The following is a 14490-nucleotide window of genomic DNA, read 5'->3' on the forward strand; positions in this document are numbered from 1 at the left end:
ACTGAGCTGCTGAGGTGTATCCAACTACAGCATAACCTAATCCCGAACTATGAAGGTGTGTAGAAAAGGCCATGTGATAATGCTATCACATTAGGCCAACATGGCAACCTGGAACTTCCTGTCCTCTCAGGCACTCATGCCAAACAGGAAGTAGGCCCTTATAGGCTTCTCCCATAGCACAGGAAGTATAGGGTTACTGGGCTATTGACCATTTCTACAAGATCTCTAAACGCAATCTAGCGTATGTTTGCACTTGTTACCTGTCTCTACTGCCTAGATGTTTTAAAGATGAGAAACTTTAATCAGATTTTTGTGGTTTAGGGTAGATCCACTGGACAAAGCCTTATTAAGATCTGACACGGTTCCATTGATAGATGCAGCTATCAGTTTCACAGACAGCATGCATAAATAGACCGAGGTAAATTAAGGAGTAAATGATAACAAAATCAGATATAAAATTGAGATAAAATGCATAGAGGAATATAACTGAAGGGTCGCTAGCATGCCCAGACAAAAGACGATTGGAGAGGAAAGAAGAGATATCAGATAAAGGATAGAGCATCTGAGGAAAGGATAGAAAGAAAGGGAACAGAGGAACAAAGAGTGACAGAGGAAGAAAAAGAGAAGGGGAGGTTGGAGGAGGGTAAAGGGGGGGTAACCCGCTTCAATGCTGTGTAAACTTTTTTTCTCCAGCTAATGTGACAAAATGTGATGGTGGCACATTGTCACATCGCAGTCCCAGTTAACACAAAATAAGTATAGAGGAACAAGGTGTGTGCCTAGAAATACATAGAAAAAGAATTATAGTAGTTGTAGCTAGAGAGTCTACTATCACAGAGTGTTGGAGTCAAGAAACAGAACTGGATCAACAGGGAGTAGAAATCCAGAGAACAAGAGAGAGATAGAGGGAAAAGGAAGGAGAGAGGTAGATGACTAAGGGCAGAATGAGAGCTCAGAGAGGGAGACAGGGAGAACCTCAATACTCATGGATAGGAGTTGAAATTTGAGTGGGAGGAGGTTGATAATGATCCTAGGGCACAGAGGATGTGAAAGGTACTGTGTACCTGTATGTGTGTGTAGGTGTATATATGGAAGTATTTTTTTTGCGTTGGTGTAGTCAAGACTGTGCGTGTGTACAGTATGCAGAGTTAGAGAGTGAAAGAGTATGAGTTAGCAAAAACACTGTGTGTTCATGAGAGGCATCCCAGCAAACACTTGACAGATAATGACAAGAGGTGGCCACATTCAATGCTTACCCAAATGAGCACACAGTTCTTAAAAGATTAAGGGAGAGTGAGATTAAGAGTAAGGGAAGCGGGGTTTCCCATACCTATATTAATCTAACTGACTAAAGTAATTGTTTAGACAACCCAAGACAAGCTGAGTTGCCTTTACAGCTGTTCAGTTTAACACCAAACATCCAACATTCACAATCATGAGAGAAATATCTCTTTACATGCCCCATGATTAGGTACCACCTTGTATTGAACCAAGTAAAACCTTCTTGTGGTAAATGAAAAAAAGTAAATTTCCAAACAGTTTTAACTTATTTAGAAAACACTTCAATTAATGAAAATAAATATTGGCAACAGCTATGGACAACTACAGACCGTATTCCATGTGTCACTATATTTTAAAGAGTTATTCAAACCTGTATCTACATCTATTCCAATGTCAAAATGTTTGTTGGGATGCAAAGAAGGTCAAAGAGAGAGAAGGATAGTTGTGCAGATGTAGAAGTAAAAAATGATGAACTAAATGGAAGAGCTGACTGAGAGACAGACAGATAGACAAGACGGGAAAGACAGGGACAAGAGACAAGACACAAGGCAGAACAAAACAGACTCAAGCAGCAAGACAGCAGACAATAAGACAGACAGAGGTAGACGGGCAGACAGTGACGAATGGGCACGCAGACATACTGTACAGTACGCAAAGGGGAAGGGGAGGGTTGTGGGTTGTTGAAGAAAGGGAAGGAGGAGGAGGGCATAAGTGGGGGATAGAATAAGGAGACTGTGATTCTAAACCAAAAGAAAAGAAAGACCATGGCTCAAAGTGGGTTTGGAGGTCTCACACACTGGGGCTTAAAAGCAAGAATCAACTACACCTTCCCTCCTCCCCGCCTTAAACATTGCAACAAAATGCATATGTAACTTGGGAAGTCTTAGGGTGTGCAGATGTGAGGTGTGTGTGTGTGTGGAGTGGGTGGGAGCTAAGAGGGGTAGAATCAGGGTAGGGGGGAGACTTAGAGGGACATCAAGGATAGGTAGCATTCCAAAATACACCGTGTCGATCCAAATGGGATTCATATGATCGTTGCAAGGGACAGTTTGACTTTTTCCAACAAACTAAGGGCACAAATATCAACTGCACACATTCTGACGGAATTTTTACCTGGACACTGACATGTACTGACCTGAGCACTGAAATGAGCACTAACATGTACATACATTATGATGACATTTAGTCGTAAGCCAGCGCTTCATGCCAAATCCAAATAGTGAAGCACGTCTACCATTATTGTTTTTTATCAGTCTTTTCATATTCAGCATTAGAAATTGCATTCTGCTTTACATATAAAAAGACTAATAAAACATGAATGGTCAATTATATATTAAATCAAACACAGATGATCTTGTACAGCCACTGTTAGACTGTGGATTTGCCCTCTTCTGAACTACTCTACATGCATCCTCTCAGTCATGTACATCACTGGTAATGTCACTTATGTTACTACCTTGGACAAGACACGACCTGACCTTAAAGGCAAAAAGTTAATCGCTGACCTTTGAGTAAATGCTCTTTTGTAGTACACAGACTCACACACTGTGAAAATGTACAATGAAAAATGGTCAACAGTAGATTTAAAGTGTATGCTGTCCTTTAAAACATCTATAATAACGATGTGAAAAAATGCTTCCATTATAAGCCAACATGGCTCTTAAAAAAAAGAAGAAATCTATTAAAAACGTATCAAATAATGTGTTCTGCCCTGATTGTAGGAAAAATTTAATTTAGCAATGGGTCGCTCGACCTTTCGGTTGAGATATCATGTTTTGTCTGATCATGACAAGTATTATTGGATAGTCATGAAGTCCAAATGGGAGGTATTCCAAAAATTGGGAAAAAAAGGCAAAAAGGTCCATCATATGGGGACATAAAATATGCATTTGCATTCAAATTTGTGAAAAAAAAAAAAAAAAAGCCTAACTAAACAATAAAGGTGAAAGGGCAGCCCATTCCTCACAAGGACATGCATGGGTGTGGGTATGGCATGAGTGACATATACAGGTGCACCCTCATCCACTTGGGCAGACACCAGAGAACCAATACAATCCAAAACTGTCACCCAAGCCCATCCAAGCATGCCATTCATTCCCAAATATAGCATTATTCCAGATACACACGCACAAAATCAAATGAAAGAAAACAAACTGAACAAATCCACAAAAAGTACTAAGTCCGAACAGCATAGACAGTACCAGAGTGCAGCTGTATTCAACAAAGAGGTATGCATCAATACTATTAGATGTTTTTCAGCTATAATTTGTCTCTGCTTGAATTTAGCCTACAATCCAAAAGAATGAAGAAAACTGAAGGGCAAACAGGATCTGTATTTTTTAGGGGATACATCCAATCAAATTGTGTCTGATGGTGCTCTTCTCTCCCAGGGGCTCAGGTCAGCCAATGGACCGGGAGCTGTAGTGGCTGAGTGAATGAGGTTTCCCCACAGGAAGATGTCTCTGTTCACCTCTAGCTTACCTACACTGTCAGGGGCAACAGGGGAAGTAACACCAACCATCTGACAAATAGTTATCATTAGGTTGTGGTTATAAGACTCTATTTTACCAGCCACTTCATTGGGCAGCCAACCATAATCTTGAAAATCTTTTATCATAAAACTCTAGTTGAATGGTAAAGCAGCGAGAGCAGTCAGTGGAATCTGAAATCTACCAATCACTGAGCCTTGCTAAAGATGCTTAATAACACTAGGGCATCTATAATGAGTAATAAGACATCAAACTACAATTTACAAAACAAGGACAATAGATGGGCTGGGGACAGTCTACCTGTCAACAGCATGCACAGTGTCTGACATATATAAATTTGGTCTTTGGTTACAACAGGAGATCAAGAGCTCAAGGTCAGTTGATTCTACAGCACATTACAGTACATCTTGCAAAAGAAAATGATAAATCTTACAACCCAGTGGACACTTTGGGGCACAACATAATTGTGTGTCTACACGTCACTTTCACATGCAAATGAGTCAGTGCACTATGATTAGCTAAACATAGGCCAGTATGAAATGACTGGTCTGATAAGCTCTCAGAAGCTGTGTATGTGTGTGTGTGTGTGTGTGTGTGTGTGTGTGTGTGGCACCCTATGCTATCCTACCATTTAAATGTATTGTGAATGAAACAAAGAAAATAAAGAATCCCAATTGCATGGACAGGCTCCTCATTCACAGAGACTAGGAACCCAGCCGGCCCATTTGGAATTGAGAGAAAATAAAACAAACATATACCTTTCATTTGGACAACTAACAACAATTTATCTTGTTTCAAGCCCCAATGTGGAGAGAAAGACAAAAAGCCTTACAGTGAACGAGGTGAAAAGCAGTCGAGAGAGAACGCCAGAGTACTGCACTAACTCTAATAGTGGGCGGTGTTGTGGAGGGATTTGTGCCAAAAAACAGAGGTCAGAAGGTGGACATTATCGGCCATTTTGGTGAGGCAGTTTTGCTGCCCCAAAATGAAGGGGGGAAGCCAAAATAATGTGCAGCCTTTAGTGTCACCTTGAAGCTGAGATTACACCCTCTTGCTGCCTGAGGACACAGGCGCAGTATGGAGATCCTTTAGTCACACTTGCTGGGTGAGGCCTACAGCATTTACATATAAGCTGCAGGGGTCGGCTAGTATTAACATACCTTGGCTGCGCCAATGCTAAACAGTCACTATGGGTGGCTCATCAAAATGGAAATTATTACCTAAAGAAAACTGACAGGAATCATGGCAGGGGTATCTGATAAGAGCAAGCAGTGGATTGAGGAGATTTTCAGAGCATATCACTTTTTCCTATTGTTACAGGTAGATGACAACAGCCAAATAGTACTGCAAGTATGTCCCCTCATTGTGATCCCTTCAATGAATATTATCAGTCGGATTGGAAAAGGGAGTTCACTTGTATATGTACATTAAAATAAGAGGTGATTATATTTTTTTTGTAGAAAAGGATAAATGCACATCTAATTACAACATGATTTTTTGAGGGGGGTGGTGATTAACTTCCTTGAGACAAACATCTAATAGAGATGGCAGGATTTTGCTTTGGCCAGTGAGAACATAAGGTGTAATCTAGCTTTCTTTCCCAACGTTACACACAAATGCATAGCAGGACATGCAAGCACATTCAAAACCAGGCAAATATCATTGTAGGAGGGCACACATGCGCATGCGTACATAACAGCACAGTCTTTCTGCATCAGTGTTCTTTTAAATTAGAACTGGTTATAAAGACTGAATGTAGACATTGTCACGTTTTCATTATTCTCCGTTTCTTTGAGAGGGATTTTGCCAAGCTTTGTGGATACTATTATGTGGAGGGCAGCAGTGGCAGATTATTGAATGTCGACATTCACAGGCTGAACTGTTACAATAACTGCTGGGATGTCTTTTAACAGTCAATTGGTGCAAAGAGGTGTTGAAACTAAAACCCTATTTTTTCTCTGGGATTACTAGATGAGAAGGGATGATTATTTAACACTATAATTTAACATGATTTAATTTAGTATTATATTTGTCTAATGTCTTGCATTAAGGACAAGTGATGTGGCTGGTGCAATAAAAAAATAACTGGTGAGTATATGGTAGACTGGGACCTAAAATGTATCAACCATAGTCATATTCAGGTAATTTGCTCTGCTGTTAGACGGGGGCTTACTTTTTGTTTGAAAAAAGGTTGAAGAATTACCCACAAATGGGCAAGAAATAATCACTAGTTCAAAATCCCATGCTAGTTTATACATACTTGTCAGGCTATGTGTCAAAAGAGTTCTTAAATAACATAGATTGAACAACATAAGATAACATCCAATGTGTCCAACAGCATAAAACTGCTAAAAGTGAATTTGGTGTAGAGTGCACAAATAACTAAACACAAAAACCCTGCCTTATAGATCAATACTAGTTACTAAAGCATGGAGTCAATCTAATTCTAAGGAGATCAGTGCACTTTCATAGGCACACAAACAAATTAAGTGATATCACCAACCAAAAAAACACCATTCCTTCCCTTTCTCTGTAAGACTAGTGTAGCCATCAAATTTCCAGGCAAGCTGACTGCAGCAGGTGACATGAGTTTCAATATAGATGTGATTCCATTGAATATGTCACAAAACCTGATGCACAAACAGATTCTAACATTTAGGTGGAACATCTAAAGAGATAATGGGAACCTGGTACAAAGCCAGTTGCTACATAAATCAGTGAATGATGCTTACTTTAATCTCTAACGTCTTATTGTTGCGGGACTACAGCATAAATGCTTCAAAAACAAATAAATGTGTTTCTTGTTGGCGTCCAGTTTGACAATCTTGATTACTTTAGTCACATCAATGTGAAAATCAATTCTATTCTTTGTGTGTGTGTGTGTGTGTGTGTGTGTGTGTGTGTGTGTGTGTGTGTGTGTGTGTGAATGAGGAAAGAGAGGGCTGTTGAATAATAAATTATAATTTGATTGAGTGTCATGACTGCAAGGGAACACAAACAGCAGTCACTAAACAAAACCAATCACATCTAGCTGCCACCATTTGAAAATAAAAGTATCTTTGAGCACCCGCTAAGCAACAGCAAATGTGATGTCGAAGTCATTATATTGTTATTGATCCACATGACACTGTAAATGGCATCCCTTAATGGCTGCCTGAAAGCACCATGGAACCCAATCAGGCCCAATCAGGTCTAATTTTGTCAGTAATGGATCGCTATAAACAAGATGACAGGAACACTGGCTGAATTCACACTTATTATTTCATTCGGCATTTGCATATGCACTCCGAGACTCAAGAAGCAGCATCATTTTGAAAAAAGAAACACAAATCCCACGAACAAATTAACCACAAAAAGACAAACATTTTAACGGGAAAATAAAGTTCAGATACAAAACTGAAACTAAAGGAAAACACACAAACACAACACCATAATCACAACACAAAAAGACAAACTAAATAAAGGAAAGCCAAAAAGGGTTGTACCGGGGGGGATAATACTTTTAGAGAAACCAAGGAAAGAAAATATAACAACTGAACTAAACAAAAGGAATGCAGAAAGAAAAAAGACCAACACGGCCAAAGGTATTCTGTACAGGCATGCAAGCGCAGTTACATTCTCCCATCATGCAAAAGGTCCTGTTATTTCCATGTGCTGGGTTTCCATGACAAAACGTGCAAGAAAGCCTTTTGGTGCAGAAGCAATACCAAAGGATGCAAAACGAGAAAAGGCCCCACAATGCAAACAGAAAAGTAAATTAACAAAACCCGAGCTAATCGGGTTTGATTTCATCATTTCTTCCTTGAAAATAAAGAAAAAAATTCTTTCATAATCATTTAGCAGTTTGGATTAACTGATTTGTATTTCTTCAAATTAGTAATGAATTGAGCTCTGTAATAGGCAAATACAGCTAAAATTTTTCAACATGTGATTTTTTTTAAAATGTGGGTTAAAAAAAGTAAAAAAGAAAAAACACACCAACCTTCTCGAAGCTCTGAGGGATGTAAAGGGGTTGATGCAGAACACAATGACATGAGGAGAAGAGAAAAATAGGGGAAACACAGAGAGAGTAAAAAAAGCCACCTCAAGGTGTTTAGCTGCAGCTACATTTCCCTTTTCTTTAATCCTTTTTCCTCCTTTTCCCTTGTCCCTGCTATCAGTGACACCCGTCTTGAAAGTACACTTGCCTGCCCTCCCCCTTAAATAAACTTTGAACCAAAACAATCAGATTCACCCCAGTGGCCGCACTGTCGCCTGGTAAGAAAAAATGGTGAGGCGCCACTGGAGTCAAATCAAGCGTACCATACTCATAATTCAAAATTTCACAAGCTCCTTATAGCCACAAGGAGAGTCTCCTGTGGTGGCTGAATTTGCTTTTGTTAGAGAAGGAAACCAAATAAAGAGAAAATAAAGAAAAACTAATGAGAGATAGAAAATAAAAAAAGACACAGTTAAGAAATTAGCAGCTGCAGTTCAAGACAGTTACAGTAAATGTTGTTAGAAACCAATCAGTAACAGTGTCATTATGGTTTCTTCTTGAGTTATAGTCTCAATTTGGTACAATACAGTACGCCCCAGATACAATTTAGGGTTTTGTTTTGTTTTCCCTGGAAATTGATCCTTACCACAGCTGCTAATCTCAAGTGCAATTCGCTTTGTGAACAAAACATAGTCAACATCAAGTATCAGAATTGATTGACAAAAGTTAACTGAAAACAGACAAAGGTCGACACCATCAAGGCATAACAAGTGTGTTACATAGTGTGAAAGTACCTGACTAATTATGACCGTTGTGTACTCTCTAAAAAGCATGCTGATGGAGCCAGTGTTCATGGAGATTGCATGAATTGTTGGAAATGATACCAGGGTATTGCTGCGTGTTTTGTTTTTTTTTTAATCAAAGGAACTACTAAACATCCCAGTGCTGTGTTAAAAAAGTGTTCCCATTATTGGTATTTAATGATTCCTGTTGTTGTCTTGACCATAATTTGCCATAAACCTTTTAATTTCTACCATGCGGTAGATGAAAAGCAAGGTTGATAACTACTTGACAACAAGTGTCACTGCATCGCATCGGAGACAGCATGAGCCTCCAAGATGAATGCTGACAAGAGGACACAGTAATCTTGATGAACCACTTTCTACCTTCTGCTCTACACAGTTGAATTTTTCTTTCCTATGCAGCTACTTCACAGGGTATGATAATAGCAATAATAATGAAAAAGCAGCTCCCTGACCCATTTTATAATGTCAGAGTAGTGAATTATTTATTGGGAACAAAGTTATTTGGTACACAGCAGAGGGAACAAACTGAGTAGATACCGAGGCATCTTTATTTAATATGCACAATATAAATAATACATGTCGAAAATGCATCTGCTTCAATTTATTAAAGCCCCCTCAACAGGGAGTCATTGTCATTTAGCATTAGTGGTAGAGGGTAGGCTTTTGTCCTCATTGCCTGTTTCATATGAAACTCAACGTTCCCTTTGACTGATTGTTTTTCATATCTTCACTTTGCTGGAACATGCCAGCCAAAATTACTACTGACTGTAAAAGGCTTTAAAGATAATACCCCGGTGCAGAAACAGGGGAATACTATGGATTTATGCTCCAGAACACCATGAAGAAAACATAGAGGAAGTGTACCATTTATAATCTATGCGATAGAGAATTTTTTATGTAATACAGAGCAGCTGGCTGTTAACAGTCCTTGTCTATTAGTTCAGCAATGAAATCCTTCCCCCCTTAAATCTGGAGAGGGCTAAGGGGGATTTTGAGATTTTGATTGGTGGATACTACTTCCTTGCCACTCAATCAAAATCAAGACTTACCGTTGTGCACCTGTACCTGGAAAAAACAAACTAATCAAAAGGAAGTTCTTCCCGACTCATTTGGACTTCCATAACTTTGATGGAGGGGGACACATTTGATCGGGCACACAATTACAAGTAAAAGGCGTCTCACAACCGATAAAGTGAAGACATACGGCTTGTTGTGCTACACATTTCCTTCCGAGTGAGTAGGGGAGGGCATTGAAAGACACAAAATGGAGCATAACATCATAACAGAGAAGAACATTAGTTGGTCAATTATAGTTTTACAGTTGGAAGTTTCAGTGCATATGAAATTACATTTATGGGCAGGAAATACTATCAATGCTAAAAGATTTATATTACTCGGGTAACACTATTTTGCAAAATACATTTTGTGCAAATACAGCTGAACTAGAATGAGAGCAATTATCATTTAAGCTCAACAGTAATGCCACTTCAAGCTGAGAAGGGTTGGGGTGTAGAAATTTTTGTTAGTATGGGTGGATGTTTTTTTTGTTTGTTTTTTTTGCCCTGGCTCTGGGGCTGGATTGCTCCCTACCTCGCACATAAAGGTTAGCAGGGGACGAGTAGCGCACGCCTTCCACATTAGACGCCACGCACTCGTACTTCCCCTGGTCTGTCTCCTCGCTGTTCTCGATCTGCAAGGCACCTGGGAAATGACAATATTCAACAAAGACAAGCAGGGAGGGGGGAGAGACAAAGAGAGAGAAAGAAAAAAAAGCAGGGAGGAAATGATTAGTCGATCTGTCAGTGACAGTGCATGAAGGAGTCAGACAATCTTCTTAATGGAGGGTATCTTGAATTTCTCAGGACCATTTCGCCAAGAACTGTTTCTCTCTGCTATGCTAATGCATATTGCCATGACAAACTGGGTTCTTCTCCAGTCTCAGCCATCCACAGATAAAAAGAAAAAGAATTAAATAAATAAAAGTGTGGACTGAATCAGTCACACTAAATTTGTAGCTATGCTGGTGTATAGAACTGTATGTAAGACATGAGATCTCTTTAAATAAAAATGCGGTAAGTGTGATGAAAGGTAATGGAGATTGTTGTTGAGATGGTTCTGAGTGAGAGTAACACATCGTCCTTTGCATAACACTCTCCAAGGGAGAGTTTGTGTGTGTTGAAGGAAGAGGGGTCATGGGAAAATATCCAGACATATAGTTCATGGCCAAATGAACACCACCAGCCTGGTGCATAATGCAACAGCCAAGCCGCTCTGCATTTCCACAGCTCAAAGAATTACAAATCCTGTAATAACTACTTATCAGAATAATAATAATTAAAAAAAATCTTAAATATTGTAAACGGGAAAAAGGAATTACTGTATATCTGTGTTAACTAATATTCTGGTTACCATAGTGACAGGGTTGTTTAATTAATCTATATTCCCTTTCGTGTGTTATTCATGTTTCTTTTAATACTGACCTCCACAATTTGATGACATTCATTCATTTTTTCTTATTTAATAGAATTTTTCTCTGTTATTTTCACCATTTTGGTCACTGTCATACTTAAGGGTATAATGTTTCATATGGTCCCTTTTGGGATTATATGTTTCTAACAGAGTGTATTCCTTGTCCCTTTCACTTGTATGTGCAAATAAACTCCACCTAAATGCTTGGTAGCAACAGTGGAGAAGGTGGGGGGATGGGTGAAACAACGGGCGTCAGATCATTCCTCGTTAGAGCGCTGTTGACGGCACTTCCTGATGATATCATTAGGGCTTCTGGCTGGCTCAGCAGACAGATTGCAGCCCAGGCCTCCCTGACAAACACAGCACCATCGCTCGTTAGCGTTTAGCCAGGAAGGATCAATACGCCAGCCGCTGCCCAGGATGCTTTGTAATATACCATAACCTACTCCATCAAATCAGCAAGCAGAGTGAACACAATGTTGTACAAGGCTACTATTCTGGAACATTGGTCTAATAACGCTTTTCAGCTGTACCACCAATGAGACCATCGATCCTGCTTAATTACAAAGATTAGTCACGCTTCCACCTTGGCCATGGCCTAACACTACAAGAGTATTTTACACTTTGGATTTGGTATTAAGATATCTATTGTTTAAAAAAATCTAAACAAACAGACAAAATAAAAAATAAAAAAATAAAAAGACATGAAGTTATAACAATCTATGCTCTTATTTTTCCCTTCTTTTCTTTTCATTAACTCTATGGCTCGGATCATACTCATCCCCCAGAGGGAGCTGTTTCTGGCACTGAACTCATGATCCAAATGGAAACGTCTACCTGCAGAGTGCAGGTGGTGGAGTCTTCGCTCTGCATTTATGCAGGGACCTGATTTGGATCTGTTTGATGTGTGCTTGGAACAGCAAATGCCAGCCTGGTGGCAGGTGGGTTGGATTGTGCTCAGAAGCCTAGTGCCTCAACACCAGGGAGACCACAAAGTAAGGACTGTGTGAAGTTCAACGCCAGGTGGACGGTTCCAGAAAACTCTGCCAGGGGCCTGTCAGCCTTAGTCCCTGTGCTGAATTATAAAATCTTTGGAAGACTGAAGTTAATGCTGTTTTTTCAGTGCCTCATAAAGTATAATGCTGAAGGACTTTTGGTGTGTTAAAGCCCCCTTTTGTTGACTCTTACCGAACAGTTTAATAACAAGAAATTGACAACTGCTGATAGAAATGTCTGTATCTAAAAACATTATTTATAAATGTCATCTGAAGGTCAACAAATAGACAACTACTAAAATGAGGATGGGTGACAGATAATAAGCCAAACAAAATTTGTCGAAAGCCAATTAAAACTAACATTGAATGCTGTGAATTGTATCTTCTGGCAAAAGAGAGAGAGCAAGACGGAGGGAAAAAAAGAGTCTTTGAGGGGATAGAGGGAGTTTCATCTGTTCCTCACCATCTCTGGTGGAGGCTCCTTGCTAGGTGCTATTATCTATTGTTTCCAAACCCCTACCGGCTTCATTACATATTCTAGTTATTATTTCAAAGTGGAGCTGTGAAGAACATATAAAGACTCTTTCCACTGGTAGGACACAGAGAGAGGGAGAACAAGTAAGGCAGGAAAAAAGCAAGGAAGAAAAAGGCAGGGAGGAGAGGCAAGAGCGAGCGATAGGAGGGCGAGACAAAGGAATAAAGACACAACAAATATAGAGGAACAATGAAAGAAAGAGAGCTGTGAGATACTGCTATTATTCATATAACTTACTTTTTCTGTCCTAAACTTGTCTATTATTATTCTGTACCAAAATTAAAGGAGATAAAATAATACAACAATATATTTGCCACACAGCACATACATTAGTCTTCTTGGGAAAATCTGATTTATCTTAAACTGGATTCACCATTGAAAATGAATTATAACAACAACAAAATGTAATTGTACCCACTAAACGAATGTTTGATGGAAGTAGCCCAGAGAGAGCCAGAGAAGAGGAACAGACAGAGAGAAAGAGCATATGCTGGTCTTGTGTATGTGTTGTACCACACTGTAAGCTTTTCTTTGAGTTGCATATCTGTTCTGTCCATTTTGTAATTTCCACTATCCTGTCTCCAGCCAGTCTTCACAAGAAAAAACGATAGTGAAGGTCTGAAATTCAACCACTACGTTTACTTTTTGGCGGATAGGTAGATAGAAAGTGGATTATGCTTCCTGCTCACAAGTATGAGCTTCATGCCTCCAATTCCAAGTCTGGACATTTGTCATAAGAACAGAGATTCAAATGATTATCTTAACCCAAACCTTCTTACCCTAACCCTAAACACGTGGTTTTAGTGCCAATGATCTTTTATAACACTGATTTGTAAAGGTTTTGGAAAACTACAGTGCATTATTACAGCTGTTAGATGGCACAAATGTAACTATAGGTTTTTTTTCTGAATCTTATCCTGTCATTTTTTATGTGGGAGGATGTGCCTACCTCATCTGTTTTCCTTGAATTTCTGCTTTGTCCTTTGTTAACAATAAAACAAAGTTAAAGTTAATTTAAAAGGAATGAATCTCATAAATGTAATCTTTGTAACCACATAATAAAATTTCCCACTTTCTTGGTTATCAGGCAGCCCATTTAAAGACGTATATTAGCATTTAATGACAACAGACCTCTAAGGGCTTCTAACATACTGAAATCAAAACTAACTGAACTTTGATGTCCTATCTTCAGCAGCAGCCTGCACATGCATGTGAACACACAAAACAATTCTGCTCTTTGAAAAACCCTGTCACCAGCATGTGTCTCTTTCCTACCATTTCCTTTTTCCATTGAAACAAAAAAAAGATGGCTGTATCTGTGTTTTGCATAATTGCACTCTGTCTGCCCTGCCAGGCTGTGGCACGACGCAAGTAGCCATTGGCATTTTTTTTTAATAAGTAAAATGGGAAACACAAGGGATGAAATAAATGCTGAAAATTATCTTTCACAAGCACAATAAAACCCATGCACCCAGTCTGTTCACACAATGGACCTTTACTGATAAAAGACTTGCCTAGTGACAAACAACAATTTACAGTGTCGCTGACAAAATGGCCATACTGTGCTCATGGAGTGAGTCCTCTATGAGGCCTAGTGTCATGTCTTCCCTTTCTCTAGCTGTGAAGTCTTATCACAAACACAATTACAATGACTTCTAAAGACCAGTTTGTTTTGCTTGATTTCATTAGGAAATATGAAAAGTTAACTATTCTGTTTGCTAAGAGATTGCACAATTAATAATAAACATGGTTAGTTAAACTGTACTTTATATGATATTAGCTCAAACTGACTTTCACACCATGCTATACTATGGTATAACACATTTTACCTTTAAATCTTATGCAAAGTAAACCAAAATAAGACCACTATTTTACTTCCTACTTTATCTCGTCCAAGGACACTTAAAAAGGACATATGTTGAAGGACATGTGTGTG

General features: G+C 39.1%; 1 protein-coding gene across 4 annotated transcripts in view; it reads right to left on the reverse strand.

The window, feature by feature from the left end:
• Positions 1–14490, reverse strand: part of ptprsa (protein tyrosine phosphatase receptor type Sa) — a 180950-nt gene that overhangs the window by 68540 nt on the left and 97920 nt on the right. For 3 of the 4 annotated variants that reach the window (XM_053322725.1, XM_053322724.1, XM_053322726.1), the window contains one exon: positions 10146–10256. In XM_053322725.1, coding sequence (XP_053178700.1) covers positions 10146–10256 — 111 coding nt within the window. Of the gene's footprint in view, positions 1–7752; positions 7765–10145; positions 10257–14490 lie in introns of all 4 variants that reach the window. The other variant, XM_053322723.1, reaches the window with a different exon arrangement.

Source organism: Scomber japonicus, chromosome 7, assembly GCF_027409825.1.
Source record: "Scomber japonicus isolate fScoJap1 chromosome 7, fScoJap1.pri, whole genome shotgun sequence".
NCBI classification, from domain to species: Eukaryota; Metazoa; Chordata; class Actinopteri; order Scombriformes; family Scombridae; genus Scomber; species Scomber japonicus.